The sequence below is a fragment of the Oncorhynchus nerka genome, linkage group LG15, assembly GCF_034236695.1.
Source record: "Oncorhynchus nerka isolate Pitt River linkage group LG15, Oner_Uvic_2.0, whole genome shotgun sequence".
In the NCBI taxonomy this organism is placed as follows: Eukaryota; Metazoa; Chordata; class Actinopteri; order Salmoniformes; family Salmonidae; genus Oncorhynchus; species Oncorhynchus nerka.
Window position 1 is genome coordinate 54,585,201 of NC_088410.1, and position 17,493 is coordinate 54,602,693.

A 17,493-nucleotide genomic window follows, 5' to 3' on the forward strand; every position below is an offset into this window, starting at 1 on the left:
TTCCAATTACTCCATTCCAGCCATTGTTGTGAGCCTTCCTCCCCTCAGCAGCCTCCTGTGAACAATATATACCATTCATTATTATCCAGAGGACACCACTCTGCCTAACAGTATACCCAAGTGTGTTTATTTAGTGTTTCACAAAGCATGCTTGGCAATTGTAAATTCCTCCTGTTGAAAGAAATGTGATTAGAAGGAAACTTGAATAGTTATTTGTGTAAATAGTACATTAGATAATTACACAAAATGAGATGTTGAGGGTTGTTGAGAGGGAAACTGGTCGAAAGGGGGAATCCAGGCATTTGTGGGACCTGTGCGTATCCAGGCATTTGTGGGACCTGGAGAAATTCTTTAGGTGGCATATGCAGGGCCTGGGTAGCAGGGTTACGGGAATGAGTGTGTTTAGGAGTGGTACTTGTGGTTGGAACTGCAGTTGAAATAGTGGTTGGGGTTGTTGTTGGGACAGAGGGTTGTTGAAGGGGACACTGAGGGAAATGGTACTGGGGAAATAGGCCATAATGGTATCCCTGGTAGCCGTATGTGTATCCAGGTGTTAGTGGTCTTTAACAGGTGCAGGTGCCTGGGTCGTGAGTTCAGAGATTATGGGGTTTAGGGGTAGGGGGAGTAAGAGTGGGTTCAATAGGAGATGTTGACACAGGCACGGCTTTCTGGCCAGGGTGATGAGAATAGACATGGTATTTGGGGTAACAGGGCTGCTGAGGGAGGAGCCTTGCTGTCAGCAGGAGAGGATGGAGAGGGAGGGAGTGTAGTAGCTGCAGTGGTGGTTTGAGGGTGGCCAGCAGGGCAGGAGACTGAGCTCCCCATCAACCGAAGGCATAGACCAGCAAAACACTCATCATCCTGAGGGGGAAAAAACAGTGGTGTAAAGTAAAAATACTTTGAAGTACTACTTAAAACCTCTTAGGGATAGGCGGGATGCAAATGTCTCAACTGGCCAATTACCAGGGAAAATGCAGAGCGCCAGATTCAAATAAAATGCTATAAAATTCAAACTTTCATTAAATCACACATGTAAGATACTCAATTAAAGCTACACTCGTTGTGAATCCAGCCAACATGTCAGAATTTTTAAATGCTTTTCGCCGAAAGCATAAGAAGCTATTATCTGATAGCCTGTACCATCTGCACCAGCAGTGAACAAAGGAGGTAGCATATTTCAACCCTGCAGGCGCTACACAAAACACTGAAATAAAATATGAAACATGCATTACCTTTGACGAGCTTCTTTTGTTGGCACTCCAATATGTCCCATAAACATCACAATTGGTCCTTTTGTTCGATTAATTCCATCCATATTACAGTGGGCAAAAAAGTATTTAGTCAGCCACCAATTGTGCAAGTTCTCCCACTTAAAAAGATGAGAGAGAGCTGTAATTTTCATAAAATCTATGAATAATATGCATATCTTGTATTCTTGTCATGAGTAGCAGGAAGTTGAAATTGGGCACGCTATTTATCCAAAAGTGAAAATTCCGCCCCCTAGCCCCAAGAGGTTCAATCGTTTTTGGTGGGTATCTGTACTTTCCTTTACTATTTGTAGTTATTTTTTAAACTTTTATTCAGTCAGGGGAAACCCATTGAGACCAGGGTCTCATTTTCAAAGGTGCCTTGAGCACAGCAGTACAACAGTACAACAACTTTCAACATTACACCCACACCGATCTCTTCATCGCTGGCATACCGGACACCCCGACGAGTTCTGGGGGCCCATGCATCGGTCATTGCTTTTTTTGTTTATGTCATAAATAATTTTACGCTCAAAAGTAATTAATTCATAAACCTTTTTTAATTTCCATATCTACTAGGAAACTAAGTGTTTGTTTCTTCGGCTTCAGGAATGTGACTGAAAAAGCGCCCCAGGTCTTAAAAAAAAAAAGTTAACTGATTCAAATTATAAGGGGGATATAGGCTTACAAATGCCGTGGTCAAGGCTGAAACGACGCCAATACAATGAGTGGAGCTTACTTGGGTGTTCAAAAAGCTCTCATCAGAAGCCTTATGCTTCTTATGTAGTTCTTTATGAGTTTTAGTTTAGAAAACGATCTCTTCGCAGAAACGAAAGTTACAAGGATGGTATAAACAGCTTGATTGTCGATGCAACATCAGGAAATCTGTGCAGAAGGGTGGAGTGCTTCAAATACAGCAGTTCTGCAACATCTTTAATTGAGCCTTTCGTTCTCCTTAATTGCCAGGCTCAACACGTTACAGAAATAGTTTAACTGTATAGGAAGCTCTGGGGACAGGTTGTCTAGATACTGGACAGCCAATAAATTGGCAGATGCAAAACAGATTATAATATTTAGTGGACAATAGTTATTGAGTGCTTGAACAAAAAAGGCGGTTTGCGATTTTCATTCATGCTGGTAAACCGGCGTTTGAGTTGTGTGGTTACAATATCAACAGTCCATTATCTCTGGTATATCTTGGCATGCATCATTCAAGCCTAAGTTTAAAGACAACGTCTCAGGCAAGATTGTCTGGGTTGGCAATACTCAGTATAGAAAACAGTCGGGCATGCAACCTGGACCTACAGACTGTGGTGAAAACATTTGCACACAAAAAAAAGAGTACTTCAGGAGACCAGGGGAGTCTCAAGTTGGATTTAATTTGATTCAGGCATAATTTAATTTACCTTGAATATTGCAGCCCATTTGTGTAGGCTATTAGATAGACAAAGCCAGCTGAGTTCAACAATAAAGAGGTTGAATTTATCCTCAAGCCAACTAGGCTACTTGTTTCCTCATTGTTAGGCTATTTGATATGTACTTTTTATTAAATGTTTATAAATGGCACCTAAATCGCAGCTAAAGATGGTATTTAGCTATAGATAGTACGTGGTACAATGAAACAATCCCTAGTGAGCTTGTGTTTTGAGGGTGGGCTGACTGTATTATTTGGCATTAATAGACTGGTTTTAAGCACAATAACTTTCTATCCAAGCTGGGAGGGAGTGTGAGGATGGCTCATGTCATGCAGGTTCAGGTAGCCTATACAGGACAGCTGTATATTGTAAAATATCAGTTGGTAGCTGGTTATTATTCTGGTTAATATTTGACAATGTGCAATGTTTGCATTTTCAACTTTAACTACTGAAAAAAAGTAATTGCGTTAATGCCACCAGTCAGCAGGCTAAAAGTGCAGCATTGCGACAGTGTATAGCTTCGTAAAATGTTAGGCTTAACATGAGAAAATGACTACCAAATAGCCCTACCAATAAACATTTCTCCATTAGCTAAAGCAAATCTATGCCCCGGCACCATAAAAAGCCTATCATCGATTCGATAGGCAAACAGCAGCATTGACATTGAATGTCAGCGCCATGGACAGCAACCAGTACTTTACTTTTTGAGTGGCTGTCTGGCTGACACATTCGACTATTATAATACAGTTTTTTCCAACTGCTTACACACGTTTTCAAAACTGTCTCCTTTTTTCAAAACTCTACACACAATTCCCAAAACTGCACACACAAAATGCAAAATGCCTCACATCTCCTTCAAAATGTAACACTGCATTCAAAATGCCATAAACACATGTCAGAATTAAGCATTTGCATCAAATGGCAAACACTGCTTTCATAATAGTACATTTTTGGATATACCATATAAAAACTGTTGTTCTAAAGCTCATTGGTCTTTCATAGGCTTATATCTACATTTCAATACAATGTTCTACAGTTAAAGTAATCTGCTGAGAGGGGTAACAAGTACACTGTAAACACCAATGCAATGTAGAAACAGAAAATATTTATTAGGCCAAACATTACTGTTGTATACAGTAGCATACAACAAAACCATAAACATATGTAAACCAAATGTATATTTTTAGAATACAGTAAAGAACACAATTGTGTGTGTGTGGGGTCCCGGGGGGGCAGTCCAGGAATTGGTGGTGGGGGGGAGAATCACCAGTGCTAAGCTACGCTTCATCTCTTCTCCGGCCTGGGTCTGGCCACGATACTTCGTCCACATCACAAGATATGTTTTCTCTTGCAAAACAACCTTGGACAGAGGCAACCTCTATGTTCCCACATGCGTCCTCCATTGCCTGGAGAAGCGGCATGCGGGCATAGGGTTGGAGATCATACACTTTCCAGCGCCAGGCTGAGAATTCCTCTGTGGGATTTAGAAAAGGCGAATATGGGGGTAGGTACAAAACTACAAATTGTGGATGGGTGGCAAACCAGTTTTGGACCAGAACAGCCCAGTGAAAACTAACATTGTCCCATAAAACCACAAATCTAGCAGGTTCCTGATCTGGATCAGGGACAAGCATTGTGTAAATTGCATCCAGAAAAGTGAGCATATGGCCGGTGTTGTACGGACCCAGTGTGGCATTGTGATGGAGGACCCCGTTTTGAGTGATGGCAGCACACATAGTTATGTTACCCCCATGCTGTCCAGGGATATTGGTAATTGCCCTCTGTCCTATTGCATTTCTTCCACGGTGCCTGGGTTTGGTGAGGTTGACGCCAACCTCATCCACATAAGTAAATTCATGGTGAATTACATGGGCATCCAGCTCCAATACTCTCTGTAACAGACAAAAGGATATACAGATGAGTAAATATGGTATGTCTGAAGTACTGGAAGTAGTGTTGCATACATACCTCTACAAAGTAATATTCTTGACTCAGTCAGAGTTTCTCTCAAATGGCACCTTGTAAAGTTGTTTCATCGTCACTCGGTGCCGTTGGAGGATGCGTTGTATGGTCGACAGGCTTACAGCATTGATGTTTTTAAATATGGTGTCATTATTCAAGATATGCTCTCTTATCTCTCAAATCCTAATTTCATTGTTGGCCAAAACCATATTTATAATTGCAGTCTCTTGTACATCTGTAAACAAGCGTCCTCGTCCTCCATGATGTCTTTGCCTTTCCACTCTGTACAGAATTCAAACACAGTATGTGTTCAGCATAGGAACTGTAAACAATGTACAAAAAAATTTAGTACAGCATGATAACCAACCTCATTCATTCAATGCAGTGCAGTAAATGGATGGCTTAGAGTTGCAAATATTTTTGCAATACTATGCAGTCATATGTATTTTACAGTACATTACTGTAATTAATGTAAGGCGGTGGCCCGTTCTTGTAGGTTCATGCTCTACAACATCCGCAGAGTACGACCCTGCCTCACACAGGAAGCAGCGCAGGTCCTAATCCAGGCACTTGTCATCTCCCGTCTGGATTACTGCAACTCGCTGTTGGCTGGGCTCCCTGCCTGTGCCATTAAACCCCTACAACTCATCCAGAACGCCGCAGCCCGTCTGGTGTTCAACCTTCCCAAGTTCTCTCACGTCACCCCGCTCCTCCGCTCTCTCCACTGGCTTCCAGTTGAAGCTCGCATCCGCTACAAGACCATGGTGCTTGCCTACGGAGCTGTGAGGGGATCGGCACCTCAGTACCTCCAGGCTCTGATCAGGCCCTACACCCAAACAAGGGCACTGCGTTCATCCACCTCTGGCCTGCTCGCCTCCCTACCACTGAGGAAGTACAGTTCCCGCGCAGCCCAGTCAAAACTGTTCGCTGCTCTGGCCCCCCAATGGTGGAACAAACTCCCTCACGACGCCAGGACAGCGGAGTCAATCACCACCTTCCGGAGACACCTGAAACCCCACCTCTTTCAGGAATACCTAGGATGGGATAAAGTAATCCTTCTCCCCCCTTAAAAGATTTAGATGCACTATTGTAAAGTGGCTGTTCCACTGGATGTCTTAAGGTGAACGCACCAATTTGTAAGTCGCTCTGGATAAGAGCGTCTGCTAAATGACTTAAATGTTAAATGCTAAAATAGTAATTAGATAGTTGCATACCTGTTCTCATTTCTGAAGGTTCGAATTATGGAAGCCACTGTAAATCAACTCAAGTTGGGCTGGACTCTCAGTCCAGCCTCTCTCATGGTCAAACCGTAGTTGATCACATGATCAACAAGTGTTGCCCTAATCTCATCAGAGATGGCTCTCCTTCCTTCTCTTCTTTACCCTCGTCCTCTTCTTCCTCTCCCTCCTACTCCAATTGCTCTCTGTCCATTGTTGGCATCCATTGTTCAAAACAGGTCATCTGACCTTTGACATATGTGTAGGCCTATACTACAGTAAAGCAGTGATTGGTTAGTGATAGAGGAATTCTAAATTCCTGTATGTTTTATAGCCAAAACCAAATTCTCACTCATTTCTAATTCATTAATGAGTTGTAAGTTCATTAATTATGCATGAAGTAGATTGAGACCAGTCTTAAAAGCCAAAGGTAACAGCGTTTATTTCAAGAGAGTACTAAACGCATACACACATTTCCACAGGTTATAAACTGAAAATGACGTCAGCGTCTTCCAAACGTTCTATTTACAAGTAGAGGGGCCCTCTAGCTCTTGAGCCTTCGCGTTATCAGCACGAAGTCAAGGCCAGTCAGTATAAATCAACATTCTAGACAATCTGGAGATGGGCCGTTCCCACCACCTGGAGATTTGTACAACTGAATGAACTAAGGAACAGACCTTCATTGTTACTAAACTCCTGACTACATTATATACAATTGGGAATGGGAGCAAGAGAGAAAATTCACATGTACAGTACATTACAGCATTTGGACTAGTCAGTTCTGATTGGAATGTATACATAATTAGTCATTTCAACCATAATTTCCTCTATCAGTTAGTGATCAGTTAAGCTATTAGTGTTTGCACATGTGAGGAGTGTGTGTGTGTGACCTGGTGAATAAGTGTAGCATTTTGATTGGTTGTGTTTGGAAAAGTCACTTCCTGTTAGATTTTTGTGTTTTAGGTAGAGAATTGTGTGTAGTGTTTTGAAAAAAGTGTTTTATGCAATTGACAACTGAGTCAAAGGCTGAGAAATAGCTTATGGTTTTGGATATTTGGTGTGTAGTTTTGCACTTTGAGTGAGAGGTCTCAAAAATCATGTGACATGAAAAGATTTTGTGTGTAAGCAGTTGGAAAAAACTGTAATCGCCGACCTTGGCGGCAACAGGTAATCAAGTTGCAAGGAGTTCTGCAGACAATTCCAAGAATGGCTTGCATCAACACTGAAAGCCGATCTACCTAGATCGTTAGGCTACGGACCAGTGGAACCTGGAGAGTTAACCATCCCTGTGAACGGGTTTGGTGTCTCATATTTGTACATTTTAAAAGTGAAGTGAGGGAGCTTTGTTTGGAGCTTTGTAAACAAAAGGGGAATAAGGAAGTGATCTACGGTACTTTAGTAGCCGACATTCTGATACAGGATGCAGTGATGAGTATTAAACCTATTCATATTAATATTTTTACTCTACAACATTCCTAAAGAAAATGTGCACTCGTTACATTTCGAATGCTTAGGAAAAAATAGTCAAATTCACCAAGAGAATGCACTGTGGCGGGCGCTTTATTTAACTAGGCAAGTCAGTTAAGAACAAATTCTTATTTACAATGACGGCCTACCCTGGCCAAACCCGGACGACGCTGGGACAATTGCACAGCCTGTATCACAACCGGCTATCCAGAAATAAAACAAATAAAATAAAAAAAGAGATTAACACCAGTTGTGATACAGGCTGGAATTGAACTAAGGTCTGTAGGGGTGCGTCACCTGAGTGGGTTGATTCACTGATGTGGTAATCCTGTCTGGGTTGGCGCCCCCCCCTTGGGTTGTGCCATGGCGGAGATCTTTGTGGGCTATACTCAGCCTTGTCTCAGGTTGGTAAGTTTGTGGTTGAAGATATCCCTCTAGTGGTGTGGGGGCTGTGCTTTGGAAAAGTGGGTGGAGTTATATCCTTCCTGTTTGGTCCTGTCCGGGGGTGTCCTCGGATGGGGCCACAGTGTCTCCTGACCCCTCCTGTCTCAGCCTCCAGTATTTATGCTGCAGTAGTTTATGTGTCGGGGGCTATGGTCAGTTTGTTATATCTGGAGTACTTCTCCTGTCCTATTCGGTGTCCTGTGTGAATCTAAGTGTGCGTTCTCTAATTCTCTCCTTCTCTCTTTCTTTCTCTCTCTCGGAGGACCTGAGCCCTAGGACCATGCCCCAGGACTACCTGACATGATGACTCCTTGCTGTCCCCAGTCCACCTGGCCGTGCTGCTGCTCCAGTTTCAACTGACCTGAGCCCTAGGACCATGCCCCAGGACTACCTGACATGATGACTCCTTGCTGTCCCCAATCCACCTGACCGTGCTGCTGCTCCAGTTTCAACTGTTCTGCCTTATTATTATTCGACCATGCTGGTCATTTATGAACATTTGAACATCTTGGCCATGTTCTGTTATAATCTCCACCTGGCACAGCCAGAAGAGGACTGGCCACCCCACATTGCCTGGTTCCTCTCTAGGTTTCTTCCTAGGTTTTGGCCTTTCTAGGGAGTTTTTCCTAGCCACCGTGCTTCTACACCTGCATTGCTTGCTGTTTGGGGTTTTAGGCTGGGTTTCTGTACAGCACTTTGAGATATCAGCTGATGTACGAAGGGCTATATCAATACATTTGATTTGATTTGTAGTGACACCTTTAGCACTGAAATGCAGTGCCTTAGACCACTGCGCCATTCGGAAGCCCCTAAAAACAAATTATTAATTTGTAAATTATTTCTGAGTGTTAATGTCCCCAGCTATCCAGAAATAAAATAAAATAAATACAATCTCTCTGTCTGGCTTTCTTAATATAAGGAACTTTAAATTATATATAGCATTTACTTATGTGTATTTTATCAAATACAATTACTTTTGACATATTTACCACCAAATACGTATAGATTTTTACTCAAGTAGTATTGTAATGGGTGACTTAAATTTTTACTTGAGTCATTTTCTATTAAGGTATCTTTAATTTTACTCAAGTATGCCAATTGGGTACTTTTTCCACCACTAAACTGGTGATCATCACTTACTCCCGAGAATGGGAGCGTTCAAGCGGATCCCTTTTGTCAAGTCGGTGACCAACATCTTTCGGAGTTTGTTGGACTATGGGGATAAAAATTGTCTGACTTGCGCCTACGTGAACCTACGTGAACTTTACAACAATCATGTGATGTTTTGACTGCAGGGGCGGCAGAGTAGCCTAGTGGTTAGAGCGTTTGGACTAGTAACCGAAAGGTTGCAAGTTCGAATCCCCAGCTGACAAGGTACAAAATCTGTCGTTCTGCCCCTGAACAGGCAGTTAACCCAGTGTTCCTAGGCCTTCATTGAAAATAAGAATCTGTTCTTAACTGACTTGCCTAGTAAAGTAAAGGTAAAATAAAAGTCGACTTGCTGCTCCTCACCAGCTGCAACAAGTGGCCATCGTCTGCATTGTGGGAGGCATTGTTTGGCACAACTAATCATTCTAATGTTTTCGTTTGACCCAAGCGAACGGGACCAAAGACATGACTAATCAGGAAGCAACTTTGCCGCAAATAATATGTATACGGTGGCTACAGAAGCAGTGGCAGGACATAGAATAAAGCATTTGAGTGGCATTATGCCAGTCCTGTGAATGTGGTATAATGGCCAATGTGAATAGAGGCTCATTTTTTAAATAAGTAAAAGTTAGTGAGCTTCCATGGAGGAAATGTCACCTGTTGTGTGACAAGGCAGCCTTGGTATGGTATAACAAACATCACATCTCTGCGTGACCTATTCACAGAGAAGCCACAGTGAGTTGGCATCCGGAACAGGGGAAGAACAGGAGACCCATCACCTGCACAAGACAGAAATACCTCAGACTCACCCCCAACTCATTTGGGACATAATGTGGAGCTCTCCCCCTTTGACCTTAAAGGTCATTTCTTCGCTGCTGTTACTGATGGCCTCATGCCCTGGAGTTTAGCATCCAACTGGTGCCATTCTGGGAAAGAAAACTAATAAACAGGATCTGTCAAGACTCAAACATTTTCCTTCTTTAAAGGGGCAATCTGTGATTCAAACAACAAAGTGTGGCACCTTGCCACTTTCTTGGTAAACAGCTGAGGTATGGCAAGGGACCAGGGCTGGATTACCAAACAGGCACATAGGGCACGTGCCGTGGGGCCTCCTGGGCCTGGGTTCCCGACCTCTGAGAGATCCCCAGATAGCATATGAATACATCTGTTGAGGGCCCCCTGGATGTTGGGTCTTAAGCCCTGGCAAAATGTGTAGAATTGGAGGAAATTTGCTTTAAACTGCACAATTTTCTCTCTGCTTCATAGCAAAATGTGTATAATACCATGAGATTAGCTATAAAACCGCCCATGGCAAAATACTGTATGTAGAATTGCAGGAAGTTAATTCCTACAAAGTAAAAAAAAAAATGTAACCAGTTGTGGGTGACACTTCGAAAATACATTTTTCTAATGTTTTTTATTTGAAATTTAGCAGGAGAAACTCTTGAGATGCATCATCTCTTTTTCAAGTGTCCCACATTTAAAACATCTAAGTAAAAAAATACTTAGTGACAAGAATAATATGGCTGACCATCCATCTAATGACTGACCATCCATGAGATCAAAATGATAGTTCTAACCAGGTGTTGAAGCTTTACAGCATTTTAGTATTAGGCTTCATGATTTACAAACAAATCGAGTAAAACAAGCATATATTTTTGGTTCTGATGGGGTCTAAGCTCATGTATCAATTCCAGATTGCCCCTTCATTTGGAACACAATTATTTTTGTGAAAAAAAATGTGGCCTGATAACCAGCCTCAAATGCAAATGTCAGCGATCCGAGTCTTAATGCTGTTAGATTCGGCCGATTCATCGTTGGTGCTACCAAGGCCTACACTTCTCAGTTGGACTTTATTACCAACTGTAAGCCTCCCGGAATGGACATTCAATTTTGGCATCTTTTGGCACGGGAATGCTTGCGTCTTGTGGGTCCGGCTTAGAACAGAGCTCAGTGTCGCTGTCACCATAGAGTACAATAAAGGTTGTCTCCACGACATCCCACTTGTTATCGTTTTTCACATGCTGGCGCACACAAAATTCGGTGTAATTAAGCTAGTTTGTATGAACAGACTGAGGGCTCTGCTAGAAGTTGCCCCACCTTTAAACCGCTTTCCTAATTGATGTTGTTGTGCCCTTGAGCAAGCACTTAACCCCCCACAAAAACAGCTCCCCGGGAGCCCAGTGTGGCAGACCCCGCACCTCTCCAAAACCTGTATAGTATGTGTTTCCTTCGTAGGGGTTGGGTTAAAAGCAGAAATCAAATTTCGGGTTGGCCTTTGTGTGCAATTGACCAATACAGGGATCTTAATCGTGCTCTTTTACTGAAATTCATAATGAGATGGTAAAAACATCACAATGAACATTATAACTTTATAATACAAAAAAAGAGTAATAAGTAGACTTCTTTAACTGAAATATTTATTAAGAGAACATCGAGTTAAAGTACAGTAAGTGAATTTAACATAGAGAGCTGATAAACAACACTGAATATGTTTATATCTTATATATGACTTTATTAAACTTCTGATGAGTGGTGCTGTTCCCTGGCCAAGTGTTCACTGTGGAACCACTCAAGTCCCTTTGTACTGATATGAAGTGACATGGGCATTTGGATGAGGTGATGATGACGTCACGGTCAGCTCATAGCTCTGTAACATCACTGCAGCCCACACTGGACTAGTCATCCTCCTGAGGGACCCCTGGCTTCTTCACCTTGTTTGGAACAATAGACATGTATATATCATTGTCTGGAACATCCTCCTGGTGTTTCAGGGTTTGGAGATGGCTGAAGGATCTGGTTATCAGAAGCCTCCAGTGGCTGTGGCTGGGGGTCCGGCTGTAGCTGTGGCTGGGGGTCCGGCTGTGGCTGGGGGTCCGGCTGTAGCTGTGGCTGGGGGTCCGGCTGTAGCTGTGGCTGGGGGTCCGGCTGTAGCTGTGGCTGGGGGTCCGGCTGTAGCTGCGGCTGTGGGTCCGGCTGTAGCTGTGGCTCTAACTTAGGCTCTGCCTCAGGCAGTGCCTGCCCGTTGGCTCTGAAATGATCAGAAGTTGCAGGCCTGGAGCCAGCCTCCACCTCCCACCTACAGCCAACATTAGAGGTGGGAGAGGTGGGAGAGGTGAGAGAGGGTGGCGTGATCTCACTGTCCGCCAGTGAGGTGTCAGTGTCAGCACCAGCTTGGTGGGTCCAGGTGGAAGAAGGTGGGGCTGTGAAGAGGCTGCCTACCCCTAGCAGGTGTCCATTGTCATGGTGGAGCGCATTGTCAATGCTGCGGCTGAGGTTGATCGGCGACTGGGGGAGCATGTCAAACTCTATGAGGGAGAGGATGCACTCGCGCTCACCCACCCGCTGCCACAGTAGGTGGGTATCACCGCTGCTGCTGGTAGTGGGTTCTCCACCCTTGTGATGAGATGGTGACATGGTGTCCCTCAAGATGTGTGTGGTGGGGGGATTGTCATAGACACGTATGGAGTCACTGTCTGCTCCCGAGTGATGCTGCCCCGCCCAGTTTTTTGGTATGAGCTCTGCCCAGTTTTTCTCAAAACTCCTGAAAGGCCCTATCCGCAGGATTTTCCAAAACGATGATCTCTCTGGCATCCCTTGGCCATGGTCGCTCCTGGCACGGCTCCTCCGAGGGGTCCAGAACACCCAGGAGCCCAGCACCAGCATAGAGAAGCCCCAGAACAGCTCCAGCACCCGTGCCCAGAACTGCCCCAGCCACCAGCCCCAGCCAAAGCGCCTCCAGTCCCCCAGCAGCCCATAGAGCCAGAGCAGGCTGTAGATCTGCAGGCCGGAGCACAGCACCCCCAGGAGGGCACACACTGCCGTTACGCGTCTTGCCCGCTCCTCAATCCTCTGAGGGGCCCCCCACTGGTGTATGGGAGTCTTGGAGAAGGGCTGCAGGTGGGAGAGTGACTGAGTGAGAATGCCCAGGCAGAGAGTCAGGCCCCAGCAGAGAGAGAGGCTCTGTAGAACCAAAGGAAAGGCATGGGACAGTGTTGGGGAGAGCAGGTCGGCTGCCATCAGCAGGGTACAGTGTAAGACTGCCAGACTTCCCACCACACGAGGGCGCTGCATCGTTGGGGACAGCAGAATCATCGCCAGGGCAACCTGTGCCCACAGCAGCAGCAGCAGAGGCAGATTATAGAGGGCAGTGAGGACCGGCCGAGACAGGATCCGGCATGTGCCATACGGGTCAGTGAGGAGGAGGACAGCACGCAGAGCCCCGGTCAGCAGCAACAGCCTATTGGCCAGGGTTAGTACATCACAGAGGGGGTGAAGCATATTAGACCGTCCAACCATTCCCAACACAGCCACACAGGACAGCAGCAGGAAGAGTCCAGCAGAGCCATAGACGTGGAGCTCCCAGGCGAAGGCCAGTGTGCGGCTCAGGTCCTCCCAAAGAAGGAGGGTGCCGTTGGTGCCAGTAGGGAACACGCAGCTGCCAAGACCCAGCACACAGGGGCCTCCATTCAGGTTCTGATGTGTTACAGGACCAAACACACCGTAGCGGACAGAGGGCACAGGCCAGAGTTGACCCTTAGCTGAGAAAGTGAGGAAGGTGTGTGAGAAAAATAGAATAGTTTATAATCTCATCAAGTAATAGAGAAAGCATATTAAGAGAAAGAGAAATTGCCCGACTTAGAACAACAACAAAAAGGGCCATTTACTGTTTTCTTCATGTTGATGGATTATGTGTTTCACGTTAGGTGATGATTGTGCCGGCAACTCAGTTGATTGTATGTCAGGAAAGGATTGAGTTTGTTCCTTTTCTGAAAAACAAAATAATCATACACGTAGAACTTCTAGCAGAGGAAACACTTGGATATTTTGTGAGTAATTAGAAATATAAACATAATTAAAAAATAGTCAACTCTTGTGCCACTCTTACCTCTTTGAAACTGTCCTGTCACAATGGGTGCTTGTTTGGGATTGGCTGATAACAGGGTGGAGGAGTGGGACAGTTTTCCCCGAGTGTCTCTGCTTATGGGAACCGCTGAGTCAATCACAAAAATGTATTTTAACACAACCACATCTTCTTCCTCATTCTCCTCCAGTGCTCCAAGCCCTTCTTCTTCTTCGAGAGTGGCCTCTGTAATTGTGTCTTTAGGGGATTGGTGGGAGCTGTGATGAGTTAATGGGTTTGGAGAATTGTTTATTTCTGATGTCGAGTTGACAGTTTGCTCCGATTGTTTTGAGATCTCTACAATAGAATACGCAGGTTCCAGATTGAGTCCACTGTCATCGTCCCCTATGGGTGGCAAAGATAATTTAGACGTAGCTCTAGGTGTAAGCTTGGTCAGTGGGCTCTTGGCCGGTGAACGCACATCCTCTGACGTTTGTAAGCCAGCTGGTCCTGCTGTGCTGACGCTGTCTTGGGTCTGTTTTTGGGGCGTGGGAGGGGGGTAGAGAGAAGTAGGGATGGAGGAATGCACTTCAAGTTCCTTCGCTTTCTTCTCCTCATTTCCAGCCGCAGAATTGATAACAAGTGTGCTGGCAGTTGTCTCTTGTTGACTTTCTATTATATCTGTGTCCCCAAGTCCACTATCATCCATAGACTCATCACTGCCATATGATGTGCCAACCAATGCCCCATCTAAGTCCTCCATACTTGTCATCCTGTTTCCTGGCACCTGCATACCGCTGGCAGGCAGAAGGATGTCTGTCCCTGTCTGTTGTGTTGTGGTAAGCTTGGGGGTTGTTGTACCCATGTTGGAGGTGGTGCTGAGGGAGTTAGAGAATAAAGGGAGTGGGACATGGTCAGAGTTGATGGATGAGGGTGAGGTGGCCCTGATAATGTTTCCAGGTGAACAGTGAAACAGTGTGGCCAGCACCAAGGAGAGAGATAAGAGCCACACCATTGCTCAATGTAACCTTGAAGCAGCAATCATACCTTATAGAAGACCTGCAGAACAACAGAAAGGAAAACGTAAGTGAGGTGGCTAGAAGCTATAGGACATAGCAGCAGGCAGACAGGCATAGCACTCCATTTGGACAAAGTAACTATAATGGATAACATTCACTATCTGTGACACACTGACTATGAGTCTGGGAGTTGTTGTTCATGCTTAGGTAATGCGGTTTTCCAGGGAAATTTGCAGGTAAAGGGGTTAGTAGCATGACGTTTGTCAGGGTGAGCAGCAGGGTTGTTAAGTAGCAGCTTGTAAAGGTAAGCTAAGGGTAAAGTGTAAAACAGCTTCCCTCCTGATTATTAATCTGCACTTCCAATCCATTAAGAACCAATAAATCCCCTCGGTAATCCTGTGCCTGTGTGTGTGTGTGTGTGTGTAACCGATGTGAAATGGCTAGCTAGTTAGCGGTGGTGCGCACTAATAGCGTTTCAATCGGTGGCATCACTCGCTCTGAGACCTTGAAGTAGTTATTCCCCTTGCTCTACAAGGGCCGCTGCTTTTGCGGCGCGATGAATAACGATGCTTCGTGGGACGCAGTTGTTGATGTGTGCAGATGGTCCCTGGTTTGAGCCCAGGTAGGGGTGAGGAGAGGGACGGAAGCTATACTGTTACATGTGCCTACAGCTGCAAGTAGTCTGATCTGCTGAAGGTTTGCAGGTGTGTCCTTTTTGTCACATCCTTATTTGTTTTTTGCTTAACCTTCTCCCCAAGTTATTGCACAGGGAGGAAGTGTTTGGTGCACAATATTAGTGTTTCCTTAGTGCAATCTGACACCATCATAAAAATATGATGCCTAATTTCACTGGGATTTATATGAGGCATATGCAGACTGTGCATCTCTCAACAGACACACACAATACTAATATCCTCCTGTCTTACATATCGTCACATAATTTACTATTAGTTCAGCGGTCATCAAATTCAAGTTGAAAAACGTGCCCTTTGAGTTGACAAAATGTAGCTAAACTTACACAGTTGGGTCATTTCACAAATGTTTTGAGAAGTGTAACTTGCTATAAAAAAAACACATTGATTTCACCTAATTCTAACGTTCTGTCATAAAGAGCGCATGTTCAACCTCATTAAAAAAATGTTTTTCCCGTTTCAAAAGGTTAAATCAAATAAAGTAGTATAGTAAGTGCCTATTAAGTGCCAAATGAAGTAACAGGGTTGACCGTAACAGGGTAGACCATAATAGGGTTGACCGTAACAGGGTACACCGTATTAGGGTTGACCGTAACAGGGTTGACAAATTCTTAAATAAGCCATAAATCCCCTCGTGACAGGGGGAATGGAAGCTTGTTGTGTGCAACAGGGAGGGGCAATTGAATGCAAGCTTCACAAAAATACAAATAACAGTTACAACATTTCTAGCCTATCTATGGGTAGCAGGGTTGATGTCTTATGCTGCTCCCACTCAGTGTTACACACCACAAAACACCAGAAAATGGCCAGAGAGACAAGAACCACCTGACCTGCTATTACATTATGACTTGACTACTAGATGTTCAACGTTAATTTTGAAAAAAATAAAAAGGAATAGTTTCACCGTATTAAAATGAGAGTTCATGTCACGTAACAGGGTTGACCTTGAAATGAGGGACAGGCGTAAATTAATCACTAATCACATGAAATAAATAATTATCTTAAGAAATAACTTTGTGAAAGTAACAAAATAACTAGGGCTTTACAATGATGGTGAAAACTTCAATACATTTTCAGGTTAAGTATGTTCAAATCTTCCTAGAAGTCAGAGGGCATGGAGGGCCATGACAAAATGCTGAATTTTGGCACTTTAGCAAGTCTTTAGTCATATTTAAGATGTATTGAATTGTCCATGTGGTCTATATTAAAGGGAAGTTCATTGAATTAAAATGCAATGGTGCACAATTTTTACTTAAAATATCAAAGGGACGCACAAATGGCGCACATTTCGTGGATCAACACAGTTGTAACGATTAATGGTACTTCGCACACTCTTTTCCTCTCTGCACTTGCAGCATCTCTACCTCAATGCATGGTATGCCTGTTCTGTTCTCTGAGAACATCTAGGCCTCTCAGTAACTTTGAGGCACAGTAACAGATGCTTTAATGTGCCAATTGAATTTCCCTCAAAAGCAATAAAAAAAAGACAATCCTTTTAAAGCCTACCTGTGATTCTTTAGACCTCTGCTTCACATTTGTTGTGTTGTTGGGTAGCATACTGGCTTTCCCTTTTCTCCTGTTGGTCTCATGGGTCAAGTGTAGCCATTTGTAGTTGTCCTGTTTGGATTTGTTAGAGTGATGCTCAGAGTCTCTTGCTCCTATACAATATCACAGCTGTGTTCTGTAATCTCATTAGTCAAGGATTACATTAAGATCATTAGATTGACACAAAGCTACCAGCAGTGCACGAGGACAGTAGAGAACAAAACACACACAGACACAGGTGCATAAATGTATAGAGAAATAAGGTTAGTTAGATTTGTGTATTATTTACTGTATTTCAGTGTAGTGGGAGGGTTTGGGATAATGTAAGCAGAAGACGGATGTATACACAGTTTACTTCACAGTATATGTAAATATGAGAAAATACTCATAAGAGTGTAATACCGAGTTAGGGTGGTTATAAGAGTGTAGAGTTTTCCACTAATGTCTAGGTGTGTTTGAGAATGTTTGTATGTATAGTACCAGACAAAAGTTT

General features: G+C 44.0%; 1 protein-coding gene across 1 annotated transcript; it reads right to left on the minus strand.

The window, feature by feature from the left end:
- Nucleotides 1-11,301: 11,301 nt before the first annotated feature.
- On the minus strand, nucleotides 11,302-17,407 carry LOC115142890 (proline-rich transmembrane protein 3-like). Its single transcript, XM_029682710.2, has 4 exons — nucleotides 16,962-17,407; nucleotides 13,790-14,803; nucleotides 13,569-13,670; nucleotides 11,302-13,442 (listed from the first exon to the last, which is right to left on the minus strand). Exons 2-4 carry the CDS (start codon nucleotides 14,757-14,759, stop codon nucleotides 11,644-11,646), a joined length of 2,871 nt encoding a protein of 956 aa, XP_029538570.1. The 5' UTR covers nucleotides 14,760-14,803; nucleotides 16,962-17,407; the 3' UTR covers nucleotides 11,302-11,643.
- Nucleotides 17,408-17,493: the final 86 nt, after the last annotated feature.

Bases quoted from the DNA above. Each gene is read 5' to 3' on its own strand.
- LOC115142890 (XM_029682710.2), bottom strand. From the start codon at position 14,759: ATGGTGTGGCTCTTATCTCTCTCCTTGGTGCTGGCCACACTGTTTCAC. The intron at 13,671-13,789 runs GTAAGAGTGGCA...TTTGTTTTTCAG, and splicing joins GACAGGACAGTTTCAAAGAG to AAAAGGAACAAACTCAATCC. The intron at 13,443-13,568 runs GTAAATGGCCCT...TCACTTTCTCAG, and splicing joins CCATCAACATGAAGAAAACA to CTAAGGGTCAACTCTGGCCT.